Here is a 13,127-nt window from a genome sequence, read left to right as displayed (position 1 = left end):
AATAAACCAAACTGCAAACACCATAACTTTAACTTGCCTGGCAGCCCTGACTTCTCTATCCTTCCTATCCCGTCTATGACACCTTTCCGACACATTGTTCTATGTTCACTATCATTCAACTCCTCATTATACCACCTACCCAAACTTTCCACTGGCTTGTTCCTTAAAGATGGGATTTCCTCCTCATCTATGTAAAACGTTCGTTCTACTACCTGCCCTCTGGTCAATGAAATGCTTCTCGATTTACTAGGCTTAATCTTCATCCTAGCCCGTTTGAGATGATCAGATTATCAAGGCACTGTCCTGGTCACTAATGTCATGTCATTAGCCCTAATTGGTGGGAGGTGCAGCCTGCTCTCCCATCTCTTCCCACCTACCACACATTTTGAGGCTCTAATTACTTCCATCACCATTGTGAATACTAGTGGGGAAATAGTACACCATGACATAATGCCTATCTCTAGTCTCTGCTATGCTGTTGTTAAATATGTAGTTCTAAAGCACATTACAATATCTTGGAAATATGCTTTCACCACGTTTACAATTACCCCTGGCACTCTAAAGAAATCAAATGCACTCCAAATAAGGCTATGCGGTACTGAACCAGACACATTTGCCAGGTCTAAAAATACCACATCTCTTTTCTCTATCTTGGCTGATTTAATCTGGTTCCATATCATGCATGTGTGTTCTATGCATCCGGCAAACCCTGGGATTCCTGCTTTCTGCACTGTGGTGTTTATTATACAATGGATTTCTAAGTAGTTTGCTAGCCTCTGTGCCACTATACTAAAGAACATCTCACCTTCTACATTCAGGGAGGATATAGTCAGAAAATGATTTAACAGTGAGGACTCTTTCTCCTTGGGAATTATGATTCCTCCTGCTCTACACCAAGCTCCTGGTATAACATACGGTTATCCTATAACCATAGTTATATGAGTATAGCGAGCGCTCTGCACTCTAGTGGAACCCTATCCCTTATCAATCTAATACTGAATAATTGTCTTCACATGTACACACCCATCCGCCTGGCCACACCCACATCCGCTCCTCTACATAAGCGGGGTCGTGGCCATACTAACAGCTCCTTCCCAAGTCGTTCACCACTGAAGGCGAAGACCACGGGGTCCTCAGTGAGTCAGTGCAGAGCACTCGCTATACTCATATAACTATGGTTATAGGATAACCGTATGTTATATTATCGTATAGCTTACGCTCTGCACTCTAGTGGAACACAGGAGCTGAGCAGAGCGGAAGCTCGACAAATGTACCCGCTGAGGCCCCCCACAACCATCAGAACCGGGGAGGACCCGAGCTCCTGGACCCCCCTAGAGGGGGACACGAGAGAATCGGATCCGACTGTGCGAAGAGGGTTTAGCAACTCAACGCACAGGCTGAGCAGATCGTGGGACTTACCTTCACACAGAAGGACCCGCGACTACACAGGCACGCATCCCACATGCCCCTAGGGAACGAACGGGAAGGGAAAAAAAAACTGTTACAGCCCCTAACATCACAGGGTCAAGAACAGCCTGAGGGTCAGGACCCCCCAGAAAGGGGGCCTGGTGAGGCCAACGATGCCGTAGCATCGAGACCCCACCAGACGGTCACTAGTGACACCACCCCCCACATCGCCGGCGTATAGGACAGGGCCCAATCCAAGAGCAGGCCCTTCCCCCCTACAGCACGCTGCCCTGAAGCACTCTACAGAGGCTACACCCCCACAACACTGTGGGGCCAGTCGGCGCACCGGGGAGACAACCCCCAACAAGGTTGATCCCTCAATCCTGGCAACAGGCCAAGAGCATCACTTGACCTGTGCTCGGAGCACTGCGGACTAGACAGGCGCCTAAGGGGTCTACTGTGAACAGCACCCCGGCGGAAGGGGCGTTCGGTATGCTGAGCACCATGTCGCAGCCTCCACAAAACCCGACCCCCTAGAGAGGTCGAGGTAGAGAAGGCTGACACGATTGGCAGACGTCATGAAAAGTGCGGGGGCACAGCCCGGCCTAAACCCGAGAGTCGACTCTACTACCAACACACCGGGGAATCATCCACCCCCCTATGTTTAGTTTAACAGGAGGCAGTTGTTCCCTTAACCCCCCCAAGAAAAAAACTCCGAAACACAACTGCGCGTATACACCGGCTATACAGGCAGTACAAGTGTTGCAGTTTTCAAGAAGGGGTTAACCCAGGCCAACAGGTCGACGAGAACGAGTCCGGACCTGGGCCCGGCGGACCGGGACGTACACAGGGATGCCAGAGGGGTACAATAGAACCACCTCGACAGCCCCCTCCCAGCCCCGTCGAGCAGGGGAAGGGAGGGGCGAAAAATAATGGAGAAGGACCAGGCCCCTTAGCACAGCGCAAGGTACAACACCATATGGACCAAGCAACTGCGAAGGATAACTTGCAGTGACGTAACCACGACACACACCTCCATAACATCAATCCCCGTGACGCCCGGGCCAACCCGGCATTTTCCCCCCGAAAAAGCACAAAGTCCTTCAGGGCACCAGAACAATAGATCTGCGCCCTGGCGGACAAAGGGTTAACTGACCTGGTCCGGCGCGACCAGAACCAGTCCCGTGTCCTTATCACGCCACCATACCCAGTCCTAAGAGGGGGGTAAGTACGTGTGTCGATCTAAAACATCACAGAGGGCGCCACCAAGAGGTCAGAACATGAACGCACCATGCCCGGTGGCCCACCCCATGGGCGTGAGACCCCTCCGCCAATGCTTCGATCTACTCCGTCATCTCCCCCCAGAGATGAGCGAGAGTTCGTCGAGACTAACCTAGTACACTGGCGCTCGGAAGAGATAAAATCTCCATCCCAGTCGCTCTACAAAAATTCGCCGTTTTCATAATGAGCAACCAAGGCGCGCCAGCCCATGCGTGGTTCCACACTGAAAGCACCCAGGGCCAGCGCCATGTACACGTCGATACCCAAAACACATCAATGGTAATTCTTATTGATCTTTTTCCCCCTCCTTTTTTCCTCTGATTTTCTCCCATCCCAATGTTAGTCGTTATGCCAATTCCCAATCCCCTTCCTGGTCGCTGCGCACTTACCCCCCACAGTCAGTCTGGGAGAGTGGAGGCTATCACGTGCTTCCTCCGACACACGTCTAGCCAATCAACCGCTTCCTTTCACCTGGCAGCGCGGACTCTCACTGAGAGGGTGTAACGTGTGGAAGGATCACACTACCCCCCTTAGATCCTATCCGCGCTGAGCAGGCGCCCCGACCGAACTGTAAGAGTCGCTGTTTACAACGACCCGGACCCACCCCGCCAGCTTTCCCACCCTCTAATACAGCCAATTGTATTAGTGTGAACGGCCAGCCAAGCTGGTGACAACGCCGGAGCTGTGAGCTGGATTCGAACAGGCGAATCATCAATGGTAATTCTAACAAGAAACCAGATAACGTTCCCTCCACGCCGCTTGGGATGAGCGGCAGGAAGCTGGCCAAAAGACACAAATATGGGCCCCATATGACGCGTTTGAGGGAAAAAACCCTGTCAACACTCAACTGCTTTGTATAAAAGAGAGGAGACGGGGAACCCCCAGAGAGACCTCCCACGTGAGTAATAATTGAAAAGATATATGTAAACATTGAGCCACATGACCAAAAGCTCAACACATATGCAATAGAGAGCAGAGCAGAAAACAACAGTTTCCAACGCACCACATAACTCAATCTTGACAATGACAGCGGTCCACAACATGGAGTCTGAAAAAAACTCACGGAAGTCTCACGACCAATAGAAACGCGCCCAGTGACGTATTCTATGGCCGGGGAAATTCCGTGACCCACCTGCCCAAATATGACATGGGACCAGGGAACTCCCTTCCCCCCCCCCCCTCTCCCCACCCTGTGACGCGCTGACCCGACAGCGTGACAGGAAGACCGAAGAACAGGAGGTCCAACCCCCTGGCCAATCAGTAAAAAGGGGGGAGGGCATTATCAGTTCACCCCCTTATGACCCCATACCGCGGATACGATGAAAACAACAAGCAGCGCATGATACCAATTATCTAGCATGCTACATGAAAAGCGTATATCCACTAGGATGAGCTCAACCATTGCACGCCAGCCACAGACGATAAACTCGTTTGTGAAAAACGGGTTTTTATACAAGGCTTTAAACACCCGTGTTTACATACTTCACTAAGTAAAGAGAAAACACAGACGTTTAAAGAGAGGGTCAAAGACCTCGGTACAAGCTACATATGTGATTACTTTTGTAGGCTAACACTCTAACCTGGTTGTGGACTCGATGCCATGCTTCCCAAACGTAACAGAATACACACAAGCCCCTCAGATAAAAAAGGTAAAGTTCACTCTTACTACTGCAAGAAGAACACCGTCTTCTTCATGATGAGGGAAGACAAGTCTTTCGACCGAGTGCTAGCCACAGGCCTTGCTAAGCACACATGTATAGCGACCAGAACACAATTTTCAAGAAAACTGTCCTACTCCCTAAGCAAACACACAACCCACAGGCAGCTAGGTGAGGGTTATACATCGTATCCCCAATATATAGTGAATAAACACACATTTTGTAACAAAAACCAGTCCCTCACCAGGAGGGACTTTTTTATTTAATAACAAAATCATATGTTGGGGGGGGGGGGACAGGGGTAAACAGGGGAGTCACTTGCGGCACCTGCCGCGTGCAGAGCGCTGTTTGCCCCCACGGGGAGCCAGCCCGGAGGAACGGTTCTGGGGAGCCTGGTCACGACAATCCCTACCGTTACCTCCGGGCGTGGAGCGGCTGGCTGCAGCGGACGAGGCACTCCCTCCACTCCTGGCCTTCTTCGCCGAAGGTCCAGCAGCGGCGGTGGTGGTGGCGGAGGCAACGGTCACGGTCCTCTGCCGGCGTTGCTTCTTCCGGACATCACCGGTGGCATCAGGTCGGGGGAAATGGGGTTGGAGCACGGAGCGCTCCTTCTCCATCTCTCTGCAGGCTGCCGTCATCTGCTGCATGGCCGACCCGAATAACCCAGCATCGGAGAGGGGGGCTGTGAGCAATGGAATCCTCCCCTGTTCCGGCACCCGCGCCTGCTCCAGCCAAAGGTGGCGCTGGGATAGAGTGGCCAGGGCGCGCTCCTTCCCTGCGGCTATCGCCTGCAGCTGGTTTAGGTGCAGGATGGCTCCAGTCACCTGGGCATGAACGTATCGTTGATGGTCATCCAATACCGACCCTCCCGCCATCAGCCCCGACATGTAGCGCGCTAGCTGCGCGATGTTGGAGGTCGGAGCTAGGCTCTGAGTCGCGGCGATGTACACCTGGTCACTCCAATTAGCCAACTGCCTAGCCGATTTCCCTTGGGGAACCGCGTTTCGCAACGCCTCCCACACCATTTCGGGACAAAGTATGGATGCCATCGGGCTATCAAGCCGAGGCACCCCGTCCTTTAGCCCCTGGACCAAACCCACCACCCGCGTGACTGGCACGTAGGCGGGGGTAAGGCCAACAATGTGGGAGATTACCTGTTCCTGTGTCACGTAGGCCTCCATCGCTGGGAAGAATGGGCAGACAACGCCCGTCTCTCTAACAGGACGACGTTGCCAGAGATGACCTATCATGTCATCAGGAACAGGTGCTGGCAGTGGCTGTGGCAATGCCACGCCATTAGCGGCTGCGGCGGCCGCCATGAGCTCGGGGAACAAGGCAAGCAACTCCCCTTGCGTACCTCCCTCCACATCACCACGGCTGCCACGGGCGCCACCATCCGACGCGGCAGATAGCTGGGCATCTTGTCTCAGGGTTGGAGGTTCTAACCCAACCCTGGAGTACAAGGGACCCCAAGGAGACTCAACACTCCCTGCCACTCCCCGAGGGGGAGAGTGATACGTCTCTACTGGGGCTTCGAACAAGAGAGCTCTCGCCCCCTCCATATAATCCTCAGTCTCCATCGGAAATGGAGACAAGGCAAGAGAACTCTCGTCCGGCTCCAGCACAACATCAAAGCCAGGCCGTTCGCCCCTGCTGCTCGCCGCCTTTACGACGAGAGCGAGCTGAGGCAAAGAGTCTGCGTCGCAAATCCCCTGCCATCAGAGGAGCTGTCGGACTATCGGCCGACTGTCCACTGGCGGGGGAACCAGGGCCGTAACCAGGCCATCTCACGGGAGATGGAGGCTCAACGGCCCCTCGAAGAGGCAAACTCACCACCGGGCGCCGCCCAGGCGTATCCGGCTGCCACGACCGCGGAGCGGTCGGCACTAAACTCAAAGTGGTGTATACAGTCACTTCTACGGTGGTGAAAATAGGGAAGGAGCTGTTAGTATGGCCACAACCCCGCTTATGTAGAGGAGCGGATGTGGGTGTGGCCAGGCGGATGTGTGTGTACATGTGAAGACAATTATTCAGTATTAGATTGATAAGGGATAGGGTTCCACTAGAGTGCAGAGCGTAAGCTATACGATAATATAACCTGTTTATCCCATACTACTCTCAATAACATCCACAAGAATCTGAGTACATCAGGCACACTTTTATAAACCCAGTAGGGGACTCCGTTTGGCCCTGGGGTCTGCATACCTAAGCTTTGTTCCTTTCTGAATGAATGTACACATGCATGTACACATATGAAGAATGAATGTACACATATGAATGAATGTACACATATGGATGAATGTACACATATGTGATGCCTTCATTGTCATTATGTCACTCAGAAGTCACAATATTGACTTGCCGGTTTTTGGTGTTTTGTCATAATTTCTGGGGGAAAAGATTTGGAAAAAGATTTGTTCCCCAAGTTTGTTTAATCAAGTAATTCAGAATATAGATATAACTGGTAAAACTTTACTTTAAAGTGTATGAACTATGAAGACGATTAAAAAATAAATAAAGATATATTAAAAGAAAATTGGTGACACTTGAGAATCAAAGGATCACATCCCGTTTAGTATTATATAAATAATAAAATACATTACTATTAGATGTCCTCTTACCAACAGCATATTGATTTGAACATGTGTCTTGTCTTGAGGATTACTGTGACTGAAAATGATAGAGCAAGCTATTAGCCTTCTTATCACTGCCCTGTACAATGGACACACACACACACACACACACACACACACACACACACACACACACACACACACACACACACACACACACACACACACACACACACACACACACACACACACACACACACACACACACTGACACACTTACAGTACACACTTCTCCCTCCTGGTCCTTTGTCACCCGCATATTATCAGTCACATGCAAGGTAAATACAAGGAGAAGCTGCTATTTGCGGTTCAGTGAACACTCAATTTGCATACGATTACATTGTAACAGCGGCAGCTTTGCATTTATATGCAACGAGAGCCAGTTTACTATGTGCTTTTAAAATAATCCCCTAACATTTTACTACTTGTATGCAAAGCACGTTTCCAGATTTTTTTAAATTACAAATCAAATGATTACTGAATATCACTAAGCATAATGCAGCATTTGCTCAAGCACCATATTTTTCGACTTCACTTCACATTGTTATTATTTTTATTCATTCATTCAATCTTTAGCCTATTCAATCTCGAAAGATCATTGAGAGCAAGCTCTCATTTACTATGATGTAAAGAGGTACAGTACATAATACAAAAACAATATAGAATAGGCATTGTTCTGTCTCAGAATTGTTTCCTGAGTCTGTATTAGGGCTGTCACATTATTTTCGAATTTCGAATTTAATTTCGAATTTACAGTACATAAAAACATGAGATTCTAACTTAACACATTAACTGCCACGGAGTTTGCCCGTCTCATACCACTCTCTGCCACCACTCTAAGCCTATGGAGATGTTCACCTTCTTTGCAGGGCTATAACTTTTTAAATTGTATTGCTAAATTGACATTACTATGGCCCATTCAACATCGATTATCTATCGTTCAGGGTGTAGGAACGTTATACTTTTTCATTCATAGATTCATACGAAAATACTGTCTAGAATATAAATATGTTTTTATCGTTTTCTGCAGTAATTCCTAGAACGTGAGTTATAGGCATAAACGCATATATAGATTATCAACTGCCGTTTGTTGCCGATACACGCTATATTAAAAATGTCAACTGTACATGATCCTAAACGTTATGACTCATCATGCGCGGATGAACGGGGGGGGGGGGGGGGGGTCGTTTATAATTTCCGTGATCGTCAGTAAATGCTTTATGTAGTATGGGTGATATATTGATCAGAGCAGTTTGCATTAATAATAATAAACATTCACGCTGAAAGTAACGTTACTGTCCTCTTACCGTTCGCCGATGAGACTGGAGGTAAAAGATCCCACTTATTTGACGGCGATCTACTAGATCAATTTCCGGTTTGTATAATAATAATAAACGCCCAAATCATATCGATTATTGAGTTATGGCAGCGATCCATATACACGGATGTGTGTCTAGAGTCCCGCAACAATATGTGAGTGCCGGACGCATTTCCCAGATGCACAGAGATCACCAGAGATCCATTTCCGGTTGTAATTCGCCCGATCATCCACCAGGCAGCAGTATTGAAGCGTTGCAGAGTTGTGCAGGCTCCCACTGTATCAGCCGAGGCTGGGTGAGGGAATTATGAATACCATGGTGAAAAAATTAAATATGATATCAATAACGTCGTAAGCCGTGGTTTGGCAGAATTAGCATGACCTTGAAACACGTTGTACGACGTTATTGGCGCCCAATGTGTTAAAGGGAGAAATTCGAAAAAAATTTAAATAATTGTTTTGATCAAATCTTTTTTATTTTCCTTTATTTAATTTTTTTTTTCAAACAATACAATAATAACCAAACATACTGTACCATGGTAAAAAAAAGAAAAAGTAGCCAAAACGTTGAAAATAGCTATTCCATCCTATTCTGTATTTTCCCCATTTTTCTAATAGAAAATTATGTATTTTATAGCCTTAACCACTTGTAACTATGCTGTTATATTCAAATACTGTTTTAATTATGCTCTTAAAATGTATAAAATGTCTATCTATTCTGTTTTTACCTGGCATTTAACATCTTGCCTAGGGACTGCAGTTGAAAATTTGCTACCCAGCTAACACTGGCATTACATTATTTACAGTGGTGGTACTCTGTCTTACTGTTGAATAACGTGCACTGTCCCTATTCAAATAAACTTAATAAATAAATAAAATAAATAAACAGAAATGTCAAATAATTAACACTTTGACTGCCGGAAAACGCTTTAGAGCGTCATTCCCGGCCATGCTCAAGTTGCCGGAGGAAGCTGTACAGCGTCCTTATATCAATATTTCAAAAATCTGCCATCGGATTCATATTTCCCCTCCGCTGGCCTGAGATCCACCAGGAGGACCCACTGAGCTCTCTGGCGGTTCAGGAGCGCCATCTGGTGGCCGATCGGCGCAATCGCCAAACAGGAAGTGCTATGGAGGTTGTGTTGGTCGACCATATTACTTCCGGGCACTCTGTTTGGCTCACGGGACTCGATCTCGACACAATACATAGCGATCGATTGCCAATAACTCGATAAACAACATGATTTGGACATATATACTATTATACAAGCTGGAAATGGACCCGATATTTCTACATACCATAATAGGTAAATGACTGTTCCACGCTCATCGCCCAACGGCGCGAGGAGGATACGGTAAGATTCAGCGTTATTTTTGATCGTATTCCATATAAACTGTTATGATGAACATATCACCCACACTAGATGAATGATATAACGCTGCCCACGGAATTATAAACGATCCCCCGCCCATCCGGTCATCATCAGATCATACGTAGATCATTCTAGAAGTACGTCCAATTGAAATTTTTTATATCGCCCCGATTGCCATCAAACTGTATTTCATCATCAATATAATGCATTTGGGGCTATATATCACGTTCTGGAGAAAGCTGCAGAAAGAGATAAAAACATACTTATACGATTAGACCATACTTTACTATGAATATGTGAATGAAAAAGTTTAACGTTGCTACACAATGAACAATACATATAGGACTTTGAATGGGCCCTAATAATGGCAATGTAGCAATAGAATTTAAAAAGTTATAGCCATGCAAAGAAGGGGTACTTCTCCATAGACAAATAGAGCCGGCAACCTATGGTATATAATGAATTTAACCCATGGCACCCAAAGTGTTAAGCAATTTAAATTAATTAAAACAATTATAACAAGACTATTATAGATTTAAACTGACCAATGGATACTTAAGTATTGCGTTTTAAAGTGCTTTGCAAAACATTACACATGTCGGGGGCACAGAAGATAAATGCTGATTTTCCTAATACAGTGCAAACTCTGGGGACCTGCAGTGATGTGGGGTGGAAGATCATCAATAATGACTTCATACAGAAACAGATGCTAGTGCAAGTCACCTCTCTACCAGATACGACCACCCAACTTTATCATACAGGATACAGTGATGGGTACCATAACTGTCACCGGTGATAAACCTAAGGGCAGAATCATATTATACAAAATCCAAAGGCTTTAGAGTGGATCCAGTGTGATTGTGTGAGTGTTCCCTTCCTCCCTCATAGCAAATCACCTGCACTGTTCACACCCTTCCTACCCGCCCCTTTACCTAACATGGCTGGCGCTGTTTCCCATAATGCTTTGTCTTCACTTCACCCATCAGACTGTGGCTGTCCCGACGGCCAGGGCCCCAGCGCAGATTACCACGAGGCAGCTGATTGAATTGTTTTTCTCATCCCAGGCGGGCGGCCACTGCAAGAACATCCCTACCTTGGAGTACGGTTTCTTAGTGCAGGTAAGGTCCCCAAGGGCCACAGAGACCCTTAATAAAGCAGCTACCTATGGTGCTGTATATAAAACATTGTTGATATAAGATGTGTTTTTGCTGCAAGTTGATCATATTTGCACTCTATAGAGATTGGAGGGAATTTGGATTGAAGTTTCCTTTCCTGGTAAGCTAGTATGGCAAGTTTGGTATCAATGATTCCCTTGCAATCACAAGATTCATATGATATCACTTGCTTAAAAACGGATCCATTCGCTGATCAACACATTCAGGGTTGAAAGTAAGGCCAAGTTAACCAAAGTCAGGATCATGGTGATCAATGAGGCAGTCTAATTGAAATGTAACTTACGGTTTCTATTTGTCCACTTTGAGATATAAATTATGTTAGAAATAGGCCCTACCAATAGACAGTTAAATTATTATAATAATTTTCTTTAATGTTATTTAAATTTCACAAATTTAATTGTGTTTTTTTTTGTACTTATGTAAATGTTTCTTTACATATTTTATTCAACAACATAATACATAATAATGTAAATAATATATATCTACCTTTTATTCAATGTGTCAGTATTAGCCTACTTGTATCCTACCTTCTCTTCAGATAGGCTCTACTTATTTTCTTTATATAAACAAAGTAGTCATGAAAAAAGGGGAGTAGTCTAATAGTCAAGGTCATTCTATATTCACGTCAATATGGTACAACAGCTCCTGTCCTCTTCACAGTCCTCTGGAAAGGCAGTTGGAACACTACGAACCATGATAGACACTTCACAATCAATGATCCTCGTCTATCAGCCTAGCAGGCACAGGGTGTGTTTGAGGAGGCGGTGGGTGTAATTTTTTCATGACTCCTCTGGGAATTATTATTCCACCACATTTGCATCCGTGGGGGGAGGGGTCAATAGTTTTATCTGTCAAGTGAATTGGGGAAATGCTTAATGTGATCTGAAGGTCATTTTTACAAGGTTCAAGGGGGGCAGCACTTCAATTTGAGGAGGTTGGAGCTAGTTAGCGGAGGTGGTCTCTTGTCTCTCTCTCTCTCTCTCTCTCTCTCTCTCTCTCTCTCTCTCTCTCTCTCTCTCTCTCTCTCTCTCTCTCTGTCGTACTGCCTCTTGCGTGACAGAGAGGGTGTTGGAGAGATAACCAGGGAAACCCAGTGTGTGCTTGCCTCCTTTTGACAGATAATGAAATACTCGGAGCAGAGGATCCCCACTCTCAACGAGTACTGCGTGGTCTGTGATGAGCAGCACGTCTTTCAGAACGGATCTATGTTGAAGGTATTGGGGACAGAACGAGACAATGTGATTAATGTGTGAAACGCCGTATTTGGGAAAAGGTTTATAAGATTACCTTATGACTGTATTGTATACCAATTATTCATATTCGTAGTATTTCCGTGACACGTCATCCATGTCCTACCAATATGACGCAATGCCATAAACGGTCCATTGGACCAAGGTTGTTGTCGCAATCATCATCATCACCTGTTATTTGATTACAATCACCTGTTGTTTGCCTACCAAAGATGTCTGTGATGGCGATGTGATGGAGTGCTAGAATACTTATACACAAATAATTGTATGTGTGAGTGTATGAGAGAGAGGGAGAGAGAACGAGAGAGAGAAAGGAAGAAAGAGTGTGTGTGTGTGTGTGTGTGTGTGTGTGTGTGTGTGTGTGTGTGTGTGTGTGTGTGTGTGTGTGTGTGTGTGTGTGTGTGTGTGTGTGTGTGTGTGTGTGTGTGTGTGTGTGTGTGTGTGTGCGTGTGTGTGTGTGTGTGTGTGTGTGTGTGTGTGTGTGTGTGACGTGTGTGTGTGTGTGTGTGTGTGTGTGTGTGTGTGACGTGTGTGTGCGTGCGTGCGTGCGTGCGTGCGTGCGTGCGTGCGTGCGTGCGTGCGTGTGTGTGTGCATTTTCCTTTATATTAAGTGGGCCTAGTACATCATATGTACTTAGTTATGTATTTGATTTTCTTTCCACACATACAAATACATAATACAACTACAATACAATATTCATAAAGCTGATGTGCAGTTGAGGTACAGTAAGAAACCCCGTCAGGGCTTATGTTAAAATCTCACCACATCACATTTAAATCGTTTAAAAAAATAAAACAATTCAATAAAAGAAAAAAGTAAAGAAAAAAAACACTCACAATAATGAAATAAAAAGAAACAGCAAAACAACACAATATATGATGAAGTGGATAAAATGCAAGGATTTAAATGAACCAATCTGCCAATGGACCTGTCTCAAACCCTGCCCTCTTTTCTTGATCCTCCAATCACAACTGTCGCTTACCTCGGACAAACTTGGTTTGTCAGAGGTAAGCGACAGTTGTGATTGGAGG

General features: G+C 46.2%; 1 protein-coding gene across 1 annotated transcript in view; it reads left to right on the top strand.

Moving 5' to 3' along the window:
* The window catches only part of LOC311246865 (protein mono-ADP-ribosyltransferase PARP6), a 90,107-nt gene that overhangs the window by 47,094 nt on the left and 29,886 nt on the right, over positions 1 to 13,127 (top strand). Inside the window, exons 10-11 of the mRNA XM_084337107.1 lie at positions 10,735 to 10,788; positions 11,964 to 12,059. Of these exons, the coding sequence (XP_084193233.1) occupies positions 10,735 to 10,788; positions 11,964 to 12,059 (150 nt within the window). The remainder of the gene's footprint in view (positions 1 to 10,734; positions 10,789 to 11,963; positions 12,060 to 13,127) is intronic.

This window comes from Notolepis coatsorum, assembly GCF_963971535.1.
Source record: "Notolepis coatsorum genome assembly, chromosome: 20".
Taxonomy (NCBI): domain Eukaryota; kingdom Metazoa; phylum Chordata; class Actinopteri; order Aulopiformes; family Paralepididae; genus Notolepis; species Notolepis coatsorum.
Note: the sequence above shows the minus strand (reverse complement) of the source record. Positions and strands in the feature narration are given on the sequence as shown.